Source organism: Pelophylax lessonae, assembly GCF_965119305.1.
Source record: "Pelophylax lessonae genome assembly, chromosome: 1".
NCBI classification, from domain to species: domain Eukaryota; kingdom Metazoa; phylum Chordata; class Amphibia; order Anura; family Ranidae; genus Pelophylax; species Pelophylax lessonae.
Genome location: NC_138768.1, coordinates 679,873,316 through 679,891,534, shown reverse-complemented (window position 1 = coordinate 679,891,534; position 18,219 = coordinate 679,873,316). Strand labels below are relative to the sequence as shown.

At 39.0% G+C, this 18,219-nt stretch overlaps 1 protein-coding gene across 3 annotated transcripts in view; it reads right to left on the bottom strand.

The window, feature by feature from the left end:
• The window catches only part of GRIA2 (glutamate ionotropic receptor AMPA type subunit 2), a 288,216-nt gene that overhangs the window by 126,520 nt on the left and 143,477 nt on the right, over positions 1 to 18,219 (bottom strand). For all 3 annotated transcript variants that reach the window (XR_014224841.1, XM_082243100.1, XM_082243099.1), the window contains exons 4-5: positions 17,921 to 18,117; positions 15,412 to 15,465 (exon numbers count right to left, since the gene is read on the bottom strand). Coding sequence is in view for 2 of the 3 variants with exons in the window: in XM_082243100.1 (XP_082099226.1) it covers positions 15,412 to 15,465; positions 17,921 to 18,117 (251 nt within the window). In the remaining variant the exon portion in view is untranslated. The remainder of the gene's footprint in view (positions 1 to 15,411; positions 15,466 to 17,920; positions 18,118 to 18,219) is intronic.

Here is an 18,219-nt window from a genome sequence, read left to right as displayed (position 1 = left end):
CATAAGGCTGTAAAATAGCCTCTCCCAAGTGCTATCCGTGAAAGATTAGTGTGTATCCTAAAATCAAAAAATAGTAAACATAACATCCCTGTATAACAATCAAACTAAACAAAAAAGGTAACAGAGATATATAACTAAATATAGCATGATATATAACTATATGCAGCATAATTGTGAGCAGCACAGTGGCTAAGTCGTTCCACCAAGTAGCATTAGGTTTGTCGGTTTGAATCCCAACTGTGACACTACGAGTGCATGTTCTCCCTGTGCCTGTGTGGGTTTCCTCCCACACTCCAAAGACATGCTAGTAGGTTAATTACATAAAGCTATCAATTTACACTGTACCTTAGATATATATTGTACATTCACCATTATTCTTTGGCATGCTGCAAGACAGAAATGACACAGGAGGAGGTATGACACATTTACACCTTTCACAACCCACATGAAGGCCCAGAAACACCCACATTAACCTGAAAACCCACCCACAATAACTCCCACAACTGATACAAGTGACTTCCATAGTCTGTCCTGAGGCTACAGAGGCTCAAAGGATCATGGGACATGTAGTATCAGGCATGGAAAAGGAAGACAACAGGAAGTCAGAGAACTTTAAAATTCACCCAGGAGATGTGACATCACAGACACAGATGCACAATGCATCTGTTGTTTTGGGGAGAAAAAGCTGGAGTTCTTACTAAAGAAAGCTATGCTTTTTACTGCAAAGTCCATTTTAATGACGGATTGAACTGTACTCCAAGGGATATTTAGTGACTTGGGAACTTTCTTTTCTTTATTATCTGAATTTCACTTTTTAATCCCATTTCCGCAGAGTAGTTTTTAGTGTAATTTTGAAAACATGATGTATATTATTCAGCAATTCAAACTCACTAAAATTTGGACATTTCACATATACAGTATCTCACAATAGTGAGTACACCCCTCACATTTTTTTAAATATTTTATTATATATTTTCATGTGACAACATTGAAGAAATGGCACTTTGCTACAATGTAAAGTAGTGAGTGTACAGCTTGTATAACAGTGTACATTTTCTGTTTTTCAGCATGCCTTAATCCTCCTGGGCATGGAGTTCACCAGAGCTTCATAGGTTCACAGGTTTTCACTGGAGTCCTCTTCTACTCCTCCATGACAACATCCCAGAGCTGGTGGATGTTAGAGATCTTGCCATCCTCTACCTTCCGTTTGAGGATGCCCCACAGATGCTCAATAGGGTTTAGGTCTAGAGACATGCTTGGCCAGTCCATCACCTTTACCCTCAGCTTCTTTAGCAAGGCAGTGGTCATCTTGGAGGTGTGTTTGGGGTCATTATCATATTGGAATACTGTCCTGTGGCTCAGTCTCCGAAGGGAGGGGAACATGCTCTGCTTCAGTATGTCACAGTACATATTGACATTTATGGTTCCCTCAATGAACTGTAGCGGCAGCACTCATGCAGCCCTAGACCATGACACTTCCACCACCATGCTCGACTGTGGGCATGACACACTTGTCTTTGTACACTTCACCTGGTTGCCGCCACACACACTTGACACCATCTGAACCAAATAAGTTTATCTTGGTCTCATCAGACCACAGGACACGGTTCCAGTAATCCATGTCCTTAGTCTGCTTGTCTTCAGCAAACTGTTTGCAGGCTTTCTTGTGCATCATCTTTAGAAAAGGCTTCCTTCTGGGACGACAGCCATGCAGACCAATTTAATGCAGTGTGTGGTGTATGGTCTGAGCAATGACACGCTAACCCCCACTCCTTCAACCTCTGCAGCAATGCTTCCAGCACTCATACATCTATTTCCAAAAGACAACCTCTGGATATGATGCTGAGCACGTGCAACTCAACTTCTTTGGTCGACCATGGTGAGGCATGTTCTGAGTGGAACCCGTCCTGTTAAACTGCTGCATGGTCTTTGCCACCATGCTGCAGCTCAGTTTCAGGATCTAGGCAATTTTCTTATAGCCTAGACCGGTGATGGCGAACCTTGGCACCCCAGATGTTTTGGAACTACATTTCCCATGATGCTCATGGACTCTGCAGTGTAGTTGAGCATCATGGGAAATGTAGTTCCAAAACATCTGGGGTGCCAAGGTTCGCCATCACTGGCCTAGACCATCTTTATGTAGAGTAACAGTTCTTTTTTTCAGATCCTTAGAGAGTTATTTGCCATGAGGTGCATTGTGGAACTTCCAGTGACCAGTATGAGAGTGAGAGAGATAATACCATATTTAACACGCCTGCTCCCCATTCACAGCTTAGACCTTGTAACACTAACGAGTCACATGACACCAGGGAAGAGAAATAGCTAATTGGGCCCATTTTGGACATTCTCACTTAGGGGTGTACTCACTTTTGTTGCCAGTGGTTTAGACATTAATGAATGTGTGTTGAGTTATTTTGAGGGGGACAGAAGATGTACACTGTTATGCAACCTGTACACTCACTACTGTACATTGCAGCATTTCTTCAGTGTTGTTGCATAAAAAAAGATATAATAAAATATTTACAAAAATGTGAGGGGTGTACTCACTGTTGTGAGATGCTGTATGTGTATATTTATACTACAATTGGTTGAAATCATTTACACATAGGGATCTCCCTTTCACTAATTATGTGACTTGTAAAAAAATAGACTGCATTCAGGAGATTTCAAGAGATTTAACTATTTGATGACACTCCCCTGAATGGGCTGGAGTTACTCTAGAGACCTGTATTAGCTCAGGTCTGCTACTGAAACTGAATGGATTTGTATATACCAAAAAAGTATATATCCCTCGCGCCTATGGGTGGCCTAACTGGGGAGGTGCCTATATAAATAAATAAATTAATTAATAAATATATAAATAAAGTGAATTTAATAAATTAATTGGGTAGTGTTAGCAGCTGCTATAGATTAAAAATGTGTGGAAGACGTCACTACGCTCTGACGAAACGCGCGTCAGGTGGAACGCACGCTGCACGCTTCCGGGTAGCCTGGTGGAACACAAACCGGCAGTCGCTGCTCTCCATTCCTAGGCATAACCCGCAGCTGGCGTTTTTTTCGTTTTAAAACTTTCCTGTACACTTTTTTATCAGCAAACTTAATAAAAACCACTTTTTAATGGTACTGCACTATTGGAGCATTTTATTTCCCTTTTATTATCGGACCTGGAGCATCGTTTTCCAAAACTAGGAGCGACCCGGACCACAGGGAACCACAAAGCCCAGCAGTTACCCCTAGGCTCAGAAAGCCACAAGCCTGAAAGGTCTTTTTACCATATGGTATTTAAGACCCACCAAGTCCGGTAAGTGCGCACCCCCATTATTTCAAGATACGCCTAATATACCAGCAGTTGGATTACTGGAAAAGTTTAAATCGGCACCTTTATTGTGGCACCTTATTTTTTGCACAAGATGACCTATGAACTGTATATTGGGACTCTAACAATATTTGATATATTTATTTATTTATTTACACATTTGATGCATCTATTTAAGTTTATTATTCAGCACTTTGCACCTTAATATATTTATGTACACTTTATGATAATTTTGGATTATCACTACCAAATTGTGTAAACATATACTTCCACTTGATTGCCTTCACCACTCAGGTGTGGGAACAAGGAATTGTTCGCCCCTGATTAAATAGGAGCAAGCGCTATATTAACCCCTAGGGGCTTAAACTTCCCTGCTACTGAAATTGCTAGTGATTTAATCTTTGAGTAGGAAAGAAACGAAACAGATTAAAATCTCTAATGTAACCCAAGCATTTATTGTATCATATTAAAGGCAGTATACAGTTGCGAATCATTTGTGTTGTATTGTTTCATTGCAACTAACTTACTTTTCAGGGACCTGTTATCATTTAAATATATGTACATAAACAACAATAATATATATATATATATATATATATATATATATATATATATATATATATATATACACCCACCCACATATATATATATATATATATATATATATATATATATATATATAATTGAAATTCCCTGCTGATTAACATATATGTACAGTATATAAATGGTATATAATTGTGTCTCAGTTTTTGCACTCATCACACACTACATCAGAATATGCATTTGATGGTACACAAAATATGTCTATTCTAAAGATTAGTTTGTGCACTTGGTTATTATTTCACTGCATAGCATGGCGCAGTGCTGAGTGGGCTGGAGGCCACATATTTTAGCGTGATTCTCTAACTGTCCCATCTGCAGTGGGAAATATATGCCAAGAGTAGTAGAGTAACCAATAAATCACTGAGACAGATTTTGGCATGAGATTTTTCATGCTATGAAATTCATACATCATAGAAAGCCATTGTTTTATGGCAAGGTTTGAGCTTTCATTGACAAGAACAGAACCCCAATTGTAAAACCAGCTGCATAACATCTTAGTTATGCTATAAAATCATACACAAAAGAAAAAGTATAAAAGAGAAAAAAAAATGAACATCACTGCTCCTTTATATGATAACCATTTTTATATATACACAGGTAAGCAAAGATTATTCTCATATCAGAGAGCAGATGTAGTTTGAAGATATGGAATGCAATGTATGTTTTTCTGCTAAATGTCATAATAATTTCAATGACAAACTGCTTGGGTTATTTTTTACTAATCAACACTTTTTTAGGTGATTGAACCCAAGATATTAAAAAATGTAGGTGACTCTGAGGTGGTAGTATGTCTAAACAGTTGAAAAGGACCTTCTCAAAGACTTTTAGAACATATGGATGCATGTCAGTCCATCGGTCAAGGAAAGAGCAGTAGAATGAAGGTTTCAGTGAAGTGATCCCTTTAATTCACCCAGTGACATGACACACTCCTATGTGTTCCCCGTGGTTGGTCATGAGACATCATCAAAGATGAGAGGTAGAGGATACTTAGGGATGTGTCACTGTGTCTGTAGCTAGCATCCTACATTCAAAGCCCATGTGAAAACTGAGATGCTTTGAATGTACTTCTTCACTAAGTGCTGCCCAGCAACTGAAAGTGATTTTTGGGGTAACAACGGGTGATCAAATAAGGATGGAGAGAAGGCCAAGTCTAAATTTGCACTGAGGAGACCAACTCTATAGGTACACTAGGTTGTATTAAGAAAATCAAATAGGCCACACAGTGCAAGGAGATGTTTGACAAAATAGGAAGTCTAAAAGTTCTAAAAAAACATAATTACTCAGAAGGTAGAAGGGTTGTGCGGCTGTTTTTTGTTTTTTATTTTATTTATTTAAGGTGCTTTTATTTTTTAATACACTGACCCTTCTTAGACAATTGAACAAACTAAAAGTAAAAGGTATGACTATTAAAGTAGTTTGCATTAGACATTATAGCAGCCGCTCTTCTCTTCAGGAGCTGAGCATGTGCCACTGTTTACCATTAATGTCAACGAAACATTTTAAAGTTTACCAGAAGACTTCTTTAAAGCCTTTGCTATGAAAAAAAAAAAAAAAAAAAAAAAGAGAAAAACCCTGTGTGGTGGCTCCCAGAAGACACAAGTGGGTTTAAATAAAGACCACGCTATCAGAACCCAAGGATCAGTTGATGTGTGGTTTGTGTAGTTGTTAGATTACCCAGGAATGTGAAGGGGCATTTAGATAAATGGTATATAAGTGTTCACTTATGTTTTAAACAAGAATACATTTACTGGGAAATCTGGGAAATGTGAATACACTTAAAAGAATAATAAAGATCTTCCTCTATGCTATCAGATAAAATGTTTTATGTATTTGCTAGTTCCCTGTAGCAGTCTCTAGAATTGTTACATTGTATTTCTTGTTACAAAGACGTATGTGTTTCCTATGCTCCTCAGCTCCATCCGCTGCCCATATTGTGATATTTTACCACTGCCTGTATTAAAAGAACATTTGTTCAAAAGAGAAAATAGCCTAAAAACATTAAAATATAACTAAAGGCAAAATGTAAACACTAGAATAAAAACCAGACTATGCTATTATTATATATTTTCATATGACAACACTGAAGAAGTGAAACTTTGCTACAATGTAAAGCAGTGAGTGTACAGCTTGTATAACCATTTTAATTTGCTGCCCCCTCAAAATAACTCAATACACAGCCATTAATGTATAACCCGCTGGCAACAAAATTGAGTACACCCCTCAGTGAAAATCTCCCAATGGGCCCAATTAGCCATTTTCCCTCCCCGGTGTCATGTGACTCATTAGTGTTACAAGGTTTCAGGTGTGAATGGGGAGCAGATGTGTTAAAGTTGGTGTTTTCACTTTCACTCTCTCATACTGGTCACTGGGAGTTCAACATGGCACCTCATGGCAAAGAACTCTCTGAGAATCTGAAAAAAAGAATTGTTGCTCTACATAAAAATGGCCTAGGCTATAAAAAGATTGCCAAGACCCTGAAACTGAGCTTCAGCACGGTGGCCAAGACCATACAGTGGTTTATCAGGACAGGTTCCACTCAGAACAGGCTTCGCAGCCCCAGGCAGCACTCATGCAGCCCCAGACCATGACACTCCCACCACCATGCTTGACTGTAGGCAAGACACACTTGTCTTTGTACTCCTCACCTGGTTGCCGCCACACACACTTGACACCATCTGCACCAAATACCTTTATCTTGGTCTCCTCAGACCACAGGACATGGTTCCAATAATCCATGTCCTTAGTCTGCTTGTCTTTAACAAACTGTTTGCAGACTTTCTTGTGCATCATCTTTAGAGGAGGCTTCCTTCTAGGACGACAGCCATGCAGACCAATTTGATGCAGTTTGTGGCGTATGGTCTGAGCACTGACAGGCTGACCCCCCACCCCTTCAACCTCTGCATCAATGCTGGCAGCACTTATATGTCTATTTCCCAAAGACAACATCTGGCTATGATGCTGAGCACGTGCACTCAACCTCTTTGGTCGACCATAGCAAGGCCTGTTCTGAGTGGAACCCGTCCTGTTAAACCGCTATATGGTCTTGGCCGCTGTGCTGCAGCTCAGCTTTAGTGATGAGCCGAACACCCTCCTGTTCAGTTCGCACCAGAACATCTTGAACAGGAGAAATGTTTTAGCGAACATATGAACACGAACATGAAAAATCACAAGTCCTCATTTTAAAGGCTTAAATCTAAGTAACTATTAATCACCCACTGGGCCAAGGATTCAAACCCACAGCCTCTCACTTGCTAACCTGTTATTCTAACAGCTATGCCACAGAAGCAGCTGAGTACCCTAAGACTCTCTCTGCCTAACAATTCTCTGTCTGAGATTGACATCTCTTTTATAGGGGCTCTGACATCACCAGCGCCCCATAATCCAGTGCTCAGGTGCAGTGAATAAATTACTGGTTTTAAATAAAATACATAATTAGTATAAATCACCCGCGGGCCAGAAGATTCAAACTTACAGCCTTTCATTTGCAAGTCTGTTAATCTACCAGCTAAGCTACCAAGCCACCTTTTTAAACTTGGACTCTCTCTGTCTAACTAGCTTCTATCTGAGTTTGACAGCTCTTTTATAGGGCTCTGACGTTGCCCCATGATCCATTGCTTTAGGTGCAGTAAATAAATTACTGACGTCAGTAATTTATTCACTGCATTTGAGCAGTGCATTGTGGGATGGCTTGTAACGTCAGGTCACTATATAAGAGCTGTCAAAATCAAAACAGCTCATTCCGCGGGAAGCGTCTGGAGAAGCAGGAGCTTCTTCTTTTTTTTTTTTTTTTATATTTTTCGGGAGGCCGGGCGACTGGTCATCGGGGGACAGTATTTTTTTCTTTTTTAATAAAAGACTTTTCCAAAACTGGCTTTTTCATTATTTATTTGTACACTTTTTTGGTGACTGGGTAGGGGTACCATGTACCCGATATCCATTCACATGGGGGGGGGTGGGATCTGGGGGTCCCCTTGTTAAAGGGGGCTTCCAGATTCCGATAAGCCTTCCCCCACAGACCTCCACATCCACAGCCCAGGGTTGTGGGGAAGAGACCCCTCTCCCCATCAACATGGGGGCAAGGTGCTTTGGGGTTTATACATATACATATAAAAAACTTTGATCTCAACAAACTAAAAAGTAAAAATCTGTCTCCCTGCTAGCAATGTATTATTAATTATAATATTCCACTTATAAATCACCTGTTGGCCAAGGGATTCGATCTCAAAAACATTACAATTGCAGGTCTGGTATTCTACCAGCTACACCACTGTCAAGTACAGTTAAGTGGAGTACACGTTCCCTAACTAACTAACTAACTCCTATCTCACTCTACATGCAGAGAATGAGATAAAAGTTAGGGAGAATGAATTCAGCTCAAGCAGGCTTGATGGCGTAGGTGGTACACTACCGTGCCTGCAAATGATAAGAGCTGTGAGTTCAATTCCCCCAGCCAGTGATTTATTTATTGGAATACAGGGTGTCCATGATAATGCGGGAACTCGAAGTTCCCGCGAAGAAGCCCATTTGTTCGTCATTCGGTGAACGAGCAAACAGCCAATGTTCGAAGCTTATCCCTACTCAGCTTCAGTGTCTTGGCAATCTTCTTATAGCCAAGGCCATCTTTATGTAGAGCAACAATTCTTTTTTTTTTCAGATCCTCAGAGAGTTCTTTGCCTTGAGGTGCCATGTTGAACACCGGTATGAGAGAGTGAGAGCGATAACCCCAAATTTAAAACACCTGCTCCCCATTCGCACCTGAGAGCTTGTAACACTAACAAGTCACATGACACCAGGGAGGGAAAATGACTAATTGGGCCACATTTGTTTAGAGATTAATAGCTGTGTGTTGCGTTACTTTGAGGGGACAGCACATTTACACTGTTATACAAGCTGTACACTCACTACTTTACATTGTAGCAAAGTGTCATTTCTTCAGTGTTGTTACATGAAAAGATATAATAAAATATTTAAAAAATGTTAGGTATGTACTCACTTTTGTGAGATACTGTATATTCTGGGACTCTTATGCAAATATGAACTGTTGCTGATGGTGTTAACACTCATACTGGTATACTTATGGAGCTCCAAATAATCAACCTCCTCTGGACCACTATACCCCCCTCCCCCCGTGTCTCTTCAATTGGGGGAGATGTATTTGCATACCACATTAAGAAACTTTCAAGTTTCATATGCTTTATTTAATTACCAAACTGTGAATCCTCCGTTCTATATATGAACTAACAGTCTCTTTGGCATTGCATCAGATGCCATTTGTAGACTACATTTTGTGGCTGCATAGGATATGTCTGGGTATATCAGTGAATATCCATGGACAACTTTTTAGGTCCCATAAGGTCCCAATGATAAACTCTTAAAAGAGATTTCCCGGTCCTTGCATTCCCATACAGGTAACAATTTTTAATAACAATAAACTTTGCTCTAGATCAGGGGTCTTCAAACTATGGCCCTCCAGTTGTTCGGAAACTACAATTCCCATCATGCCTAGTCTGTGAATGTTTACAATGCCTCATGGGGTGTGTAGTTCTGCAACAGCTGGAGGGCCGTAATGTGAGGATCTCTGCTCTAGATAGTCCAATTAGTTGAAGTATAACTATTTAATATCTCTTTTTGGGGGTGGTTAAACATAGTCAGGTTTTTTTTCTACTGTTTACATTATGTCCTTTATCGATGACTCCCACCTGTCCAGTATTTCAGATATGATTATTGATATTTTCTTTTGTGTATTTGTTTATATTGTTGATAAATTACAGGCAAGATTTTGAGGGTCCAAATTCAGTGTTGAACTAAAGGCAAAACTTTTTTTTTTTCTAGTTTTGGATAGAGTGGAGAAGGATTAGAATGTTTGTCAGTTTTTAATGCTGTTTGTACCCCTGTTAAGGAAATTTGAGATACGCCCACTAAATTTGTCCTGTTTACCATTAACATTGAAAGTGAATGTAAAAGAAAATCCCACATTTTGAGTTGTCCTCAGAAATAGAAGGGAAATCTTCCAACAGGTACACTAGTTCTGGTGACCTGGGGGTCCCCTGGGAATTTTCCTTAATTTGCAGGGATTTTCTCCTACTTCCTGTTTGGCTATGGAACAGGAAGGGAAGGTAAATCTCCGCAATGGGACACAGTTGTCAAAAAAAATCTGACAGGGGTAATAACCCTCCTTGCTCTATCCAAAATGAAAAAAAAATAAAATTGCCTATGGATCTACTTTAATGCATTCAGTGAATAAATGTCTATGCAAATGTTTTATAAATAGATGCCCTAAGAATTTTATATGGGAGATTACTTGGAAAGGTTGCATATGTGCTTGTCAATTATAATTGCATTTAGAGCATGAAAGGCACAAACAAGGCACACAAACAAGCCTATTCTTCTAAAATTGCCAGCCCTACCACTGGCTGAATAAAAGCAGTGATGTCAGAGAAAGGACCTCAACTCTGGCTGGATATTGCTGGAGGAGGAAGGAGCTGGAAGAAAGACAGAGAACCCTCTCTCCACTAGAGATGGGCCGAACACCCCCCTGTTCGGTTCGCACCAGAACTCTGGAACAGAGAAAAAGTTCTGACCCAAGCGGCAAACCCTATTAAAGTTTATGGGACCTGAACTTGAAAAATCAAAAGTCCCCATTTTAACAGCTTACTGTATATGCAAGTACTGTATTTGACCATTAAAAAGGGTATGGGGCCCGGGTTCTGCCTTGGGGGACATGTATCAATGCTAAAACATTTTTTTAAAGATTGTTTTTTACAGGAGCAGTGATTTTAATGATGCTTAAAGTGCAACAATAAAAATTAAAAATTCCTTCAAATTTAGTGTCTAGAGAGTGCCCTTAGTTTGCCTGTAAATTGGCACATCTGTAGCATGTATAGAACATGCTGCAGCAAAAATGACATTTCTAAAGAAAAAAAAAAAGAATGAAGTTACATTTAATCTGCTGGCACTACAATACCATATCTGGCAGTAGAAAAGTGTAAAAAAAAAAAAAAATGATGTGGGGTCCCCCTGGGCTGTGGTTGTGGGGATCTGCAGGCAGTGGACTTATCGGAATTTGGAAGCCTCCTTTAACAAAGGGGGTCCAAGATCCCGCCCTCCCCCTACTTGAATGAGTATGGGGTACATAGTGCCCCTAACCATTCACCAAAAATGTAAAAAAGTAATAAAGAACACAAAGACAATTTTTGACAATTCCTTTAAAATCCATCATCAAGCACGTCGCCTGCCATACCACCAGACCCGAAAAAGAAAGAATGGTCCACTGTCAACTAAGGCAAACCACCAAATGCCTGGCTTGCCATTGGACAGTTGTTATACCGTATAAGAAGGGGAAGGGCTATCTGGCAATGTCACCTGGTAGCACCATCCCCTTGTGATGTCATTGACGCACCGGTCGGTGATGATGTCACAAGGGGGGCAGTGCCCCAAAGGGCCTGGTATGGCCCTAGGGGGAACCCCATGCCCTTTTTATGTTTTCTCTTTTTATTACCAGTAATGTTTTTTTTTTTTTATTCAGCTGTCAGCAGAGAAGCCCATTGACAGCTGATGACTCATTGGTTGGTAAGGCTTCCTGGCCCGCTCCTTAACAACTATCTATTCACTGCACCCTGATTGGGCAAAGCTTTGCCCAATCAGGGCTTAGAATGCACTATGCAACGTTCTGTGCATTGCAAGGCATTCGGCGGGGCGAACAACCGCCGAACACCCTGCAAATTCAGGTGTTGGCTGAACAGGGGATGTTCGGGCTAAACTTTTGCTCAGCCCAAACCGTTCATCCAAATCTACTCTACATCTGTTTTCAGTTACAAAGAGGACCAGCATAATCATAGGGCTTGACAATGGGTCAGAAAACAACACACTTGTTTAAGTGCATAGTTTTTCTACACAGTACTTTGCTGCTTCAGAGCATAGAGATAGAGTGCCAGTGCACTATGGATGCATCTCTTTTTAACTAATGTAGTTTATTTAATGCACAGCGGCTAGTATCCTATCCTACAATCCTCAAATTTCATCCCACACTTTTCTACCCTTCTACTAAACATTGCATCTACCATAATACCCTCCACATTTCTCTCCTTCAAATATCGATATGCGGTTTATCTCCTGTACACACTGAAAACCCATCTGAAATCCCCACAATGTGCTTTGTGCATAAAAAAAAAAAATAATCTAAGGTTGATCAGATTTTCAAGTTTCCTGAAATATCTCTTAACCAGTGCACAAATTTCCACCTCAGAATAAATGAGAGTCCGTTCCATGACTTAAGCTTTTAAAATGCTACCTCAAGAACATTTGAACTACCTAGGTTTCTAATGCACTGCAATGTTGGTCTACTTGACCATAGGCGTGGAATGAAAGAACTGTATTTTGATTCTGACATGCTGGAAGCAGCAGAGCTGGACCCTGCACCTGTGCCTCATTGGTGCACTAAAACGCCAGGATTGGACATGCAAATGCTTAGCCTTAGCCTGCTTTGAAAGGTAGTTGTCAATATATGCCTAAGGAGAAACCATCAGTCACGCACTCCAGAGCATGTATAATAAGTTGTAAGTAGGGATAAGCTGAGTTGTTTTCAGACACAAGTCCCAACTTATTCAAGCTATACCTCAAGAAGCTGTCAAAACTGACAGCCAATCATAGGTGGTGGAGACATTGATATATGAAAGACTCTGCACTTATTGTAATCACTCTCTGATTTACAACATTTACATACTTTAACAAGTGTTTTAGACACTGTAAGATATACAGCAAAAAACTTTTTGTTCCCCTACGCTGATCAACCGAACAAAGCTGCTGCAATCAACACTTCTGTTTCTGTTAAAAGCTCCAAATCCTTTGTGTAGTGCTATACTTAATATAAAAAAACTAATAAAGCTCAAAATCCTATGTGTAGTGCTATACTTCATATGTAAACAAATAAATTATAATAAAAATGAAAACTAAAAATTCATAATCATGGTATGCAAAACTGCAAAATAAATAAAGTGCCAAATCAAAGTTATATAATTCTTAAATATAAATCAGTATCAATTCCTGTAAAATATGCACTTTGAATGCATACTTATTGAACTTTCAGTCCTGTCCACGGGACATGGTTAAACCTGGCACAGTAACTGAAATTAAAAACCTGATTTTAGCTCAAAAATTGGTTTAACTCAGTGTGTCAACTAGAAAAACACTTTTTTTTGGAAAGGTAATGAAAAAGTTAGCAAATAAAAAATGGTACCGCATCACACAAAAAGGAAAATCACTCATACCAAGCTTACAATACACACAAAAAGTAAACAAGGTGAGGTATATTTGCTCTGCCCACTGGCACCTCCTAAGGGATGATACATATGTCAGTAAGTTCATTTCAAGGAATCCACAGCTGGTATACAGAAGGGCTCTTTCATTAAATGACCTTCTGGTACACAGCGACATCTCCTGGAAATCTCCCTGTTATCCTGTCAGAACCGGCATGACTCAATGTTGCAGCTTCAAGTTCTGCTCGTATATGATAGAGGGCGATTCTCTGCAGCTACCTACAGGCAGACTTCTAAATGTAGACAGAAAGCCAATTGTAACACCATCGGGATAGTGTATGTGATCTTATGCTCTTGTAATTCTTTCTTTAAAGGTAAAACAATTAGACCAGTATGTAAGCGATTCCAAGAGCACATTTATGAAATAGCAACCTATCACTTAAAAGCCTCCATAGAAAGGCATGTATGCCTACAATAGGATAGGGACCTGAGTTACCTCAAGTGTTGAGCACTGGAGGTCATCCCCTGGGATGGGAGGGGGAGGGGGGGCTAACTTTGACCAACTAATTCTCCATTGCGATGCTAGGTAGATATGGGAATTGGAGGCCACCAAGACTTGAATGGCAGCCTCAGTTTTGTTCCCTTTTTGAAGATATAATATCAAATATTTTTCAAAATTGTTCTACATTCATGTTGTTTTTTTTTTTTTTTTCCTTCTATTCTTTTTATTTCTCAACTGACTGTGTCGTCATGAAATGTTGAATTACTATAAAGCATATATTGAGTTATTTTGAGGGGACAGCAAATTTACACTGTTATACAAGCTGTACACTCACTACTTTACATTGTAGCAAAGTGTCATTTCTTCAGTGTTGTCACATGAAAAGATATAATAAAATATTTACAAATATGTGAGGGGTGTACTCACTTTTGTGAGATACTGTACTGCAGGGGTCCACACAAACCCTGCCTCTAATTATGTGCAGAGGGCCCACATGCACCCCCAAATCACTGCAATGAATGCCTTAATGAATTATTGCTCATGCACAGTATCTCAAGTAAGACCTCAAGTACACTGGGTGCTTAGTCCCGATGCATGAGACCCAAAAAAACAAAAAAACAAAATAGAAGACAGCATTGATGATACGTCACAACTTTGACCTAACAGTTGCAGCTGTAAGCAGGAAAACCTTTTTACAGCTATGCCATTCTCTGTGTGTCCATTCACCTGCATTCCCTAGAATATAATTAAAGTATATCAGGTACGGCCTTGGCTATGTTTGGCTGGAGATTATTAGAGTGACTCATGCATGAGTTCTAAAATGTGCAGGTCATTTTGAAAAATAGCTGTACAAAGCTACATCTGCATAGTTAAAATAGATAACACTAAATAGAATCTCGTATGGCAGAGGCAAAAACTGCAGCAAAAGCAAAACCACATAGAGCCAACAGTAGCTAAGCTAAAGTTTAAAAGATTATTGAAAGTAAGAAAAACAAGAACAAAAATGACAACAAAACACAGTTGGAAGGAACTTTTTCCCTGTCTTATTAAGCTACTAACTTTCAGGGCCCATTAACTTGAAATGTTGTGTTAAGGAATGTCCATGAACAGTATTTTGTGCTTTGAGGTGTGTCAAACGTTTTGAATGCCCTGGCAATGCACAATGAACATGAAGCCATTGTCGCTGCCTCTCCTCTACACTGAAGCCGCTGCTGGAGAGGTCATATGACTGGACCAGAGCAACTTCAAAACAGGTAAGTATAGACACCTTCCCTTTTACAGGGTAGAAAGAATAGGCTTAGAATGGGAGGTGGGAATAGACTTTAGCTTAATTAGATTTTGGCTGGAATTAAACTTTAATGGGGCTGCAACACACATAAAACCATGCAATAATGTATTGGTACCACAACGTGATAGAGTATAAAAATTTAGATTTTTTTTTTAATTTTCATTCGGCACAACAGTTTTTGAAACTTCATGTCCTAGCACAGACTAAAATGGTTAAATGGTTGTAAAGGTTAATTTTTAAGCAGTGCTAAACATTGTAACTGGATTTTTAACATGAAAACATACCGTATTTACAAAGTAATATTACAGCACTTTCAGTGCAGATGCCCCCTTCATATAAATACACGATTGGCAGTAAAATCAACAAAATAAAAAATTATAAACTGTACATATTAGAATAGAGCGTATAATTCAATTAAACATAGAAAGTATATTTCATTTATACTTACTAGATTTGCTATGATATAATGGTAACCTTTTACGTGTTTTCCAATGGTGATAACCTACGAAATAAAGGAAGACAATTATCTACAAATGAATTTAAATTCTGAAAGATATCAAATGTGTACTAAGATTTCATTACCGTCTTGTTGCAGTATATTTTAACTTTTTTTTTTTTTTGGAATAATTTCTCTCAAATTAAAGTTTGCATTTGTGTACCCTTTAAATGTACCAACACTTTCAGCAAATGAGGCCGAGAAAGGAACCACTTTCATCAGATGAACCAGAAAAAACAATATTTAGCCCTCATTATTGGGGATAGGTATGGGACCACCATTTACATTCTGGTGTGAGAACAAAACAGAGTGATCAAGGCTCTTGGATGGATGTAGTGCTGATGAGTATGTAACAAAATAAAAATGGATTATTTGCTGTTTTCAAATATGTCTGTGCACACTACAGACAAATACAACCTTATCACATTTGCCGGTTTTTTTTTTTTTAAACAAGATTTTTATTGGAGTTCACCAAACATAACAAAGATGTAGCTGGATCGTGAAATACAAAGCATGACAACAATGGTAATGAGCGTACTCGAGGAGTCACAGAAACATTTGCCTGTTTTAAGTGCTGTCTACTAGATTTGTCCAGGTTTTCTACAAGCTGGTTCTTGCATGTGCCTTTGCAGGTCAAGTTTTAACCTGGTAGACAGGGCAGATGTATCAATAGCCACTGTAGATCTACACCTATAGGAGGCAAAGGCAAATATAAAGTATTTTTCCTGAAAGGATATCGATTACACATTTTTTCCAAACCATGTAGAAATATGATTAAGCTATTTTTTTATCTTGTTACAATATTCTTAGCCAGGTTAGGACCAGTAAAAAAAAAGTGTCAGTCTCCAGTGATTGAAATCTTACCCTGGTGGTAGCAGTGGTTACTGGTGGATTTTTTATTTTTACAGTATATTATTTTCAGTTGGAAGAAAGGGGTATCTATAGCTAAAAGGAAAGCTCCTATGGGAGTACCAGGATATTGTATGGCTCAGCTTTAGAACTGATTCTTTAATTTTGGTAAAAATCTTGTGTATCAAACATCAGTGCTTGATAAGTTTGGTGTTGAGGAACTTAAATGGCCTAGACACAGCCTTGACCTTAACCCTCCCTAACTACTCTGGGATGAATTGAAAAGCTAACTGCAAGCCAGGTCTTCTTATTCAACATCAGTTTTAGACTCCTCCAGTACTCTTTTTGGCTGACTGGGCATAAGTTCCTAGGCATTTTGCAAAGATTTTGTGGAAAGACTTCCCATATTGGTGGAGGCTGGTACAAATGCAAACAGGGGCCAACTCCATATTGTTGGATATCAAACGTGTTTATTTAGGTGTGATAGGTGACTACAAAATTTTAGTATTATGGTTTACAACTGCATGGAACTGCTTCCCTTTGCCTGTTCTTTATAATTGATTATTATGTACTGTATTTTAGGCTCATCCATGACATTTTCCAAAAGAGAAAGGGGAGCACTTCTAAGAATAGCCATATTAATAAAAGACAGAGAAACTTTTTCTCGTCAGGTGCTACTCAGGTAATCAATGCACCTTTTCTATGAGTATTTATTCCATTACCAGTCCAATCAGTATCCATTCTGGGCTGCTATGCCATTTGTCCTTGGCTTTAATCATTGATCTGCATCTGGCAGCGATGTGTGGGGTCTGCTATGTCCTATCTGCTGCCAGTGCACAAATAACAGTGTGGGGTTGCTCCTCTTATTCACTTCAAAGCAGAAGCTGGCCTCTGGTGTAGTGGGACCAGCTTTGTGGGAGGTCTGACGTGCATTGGAGCCTGTCGATTTACGATAAGAATGGACATACAATATTCAATTTTCTTGTACAATTTTGCTTTCGATTTACCAAAAACCATATAGCAAAAGTCAAACCTAAACAACCCTTTCAATTTGTATTCAATCTTGCAGGCCCTTACACTATATAGTTGAATTTAAGTCTGAAGGAAATTGTACAGAAAGTGTACATGTAAGTTGTATAATGTTTGGCTAGCTTAAAGCGAAACTATATTCACCTGTCATTGTCATTCAAGCTGAGGACAAATGGCATATCGACCTAGGAACAATACCAATCAGACTTCTAATGGAATAGATACTCACAGAAAAAGCATATTGATTATTCATGTACCAGGTGAGGAGAAAAAGTTTGTCTGTCTTTTATTAATATGGCTATTATTGGAAGTGCTCCCCTTTCTCTTTTTCCTATAGAACGATATTGCTAATTTGAGAGTAACTTTGGGTGCAGTAACCGGTCATTATGATTTTGGAATATGTGAACTGATCAATGGTCAATTGAACTAGAAAATAAATTATTATTATCGCAGAGTTCCCTTACATTATGTGACATGGCTACATAACAGTATTGTAATGTCTAGTGGTATTGGTAGTGTAAGCATTCAATGAATGATTTTGTTATCTAATAAGTATTCAGTAGTATTTCAGCATGAAACAAACCTGATCAACAATATCGTTCACTTTATCCCTCTCACAGTCCAGAATCACTCTCCTTTCTTTTTTTATTTCCAGATCCTGAAAGAGGGAACGGTACGTCTCATCTTTCCTGTCATTGTTAATGTTGCCAACGTTGATTGCTGTCACTTGCCATTTCTTCTCAGCTGCAGAATCCAGCACAGCTTGCAGTGTTGATAAACCTTCAGAGACAAAATATCAGACACAAATACAGTCAAGATCAGCAATAACCTGGGGTGTTTGTGTATTTATCTCCTAAAGCCACCCTGACTTCCACTTTTCCA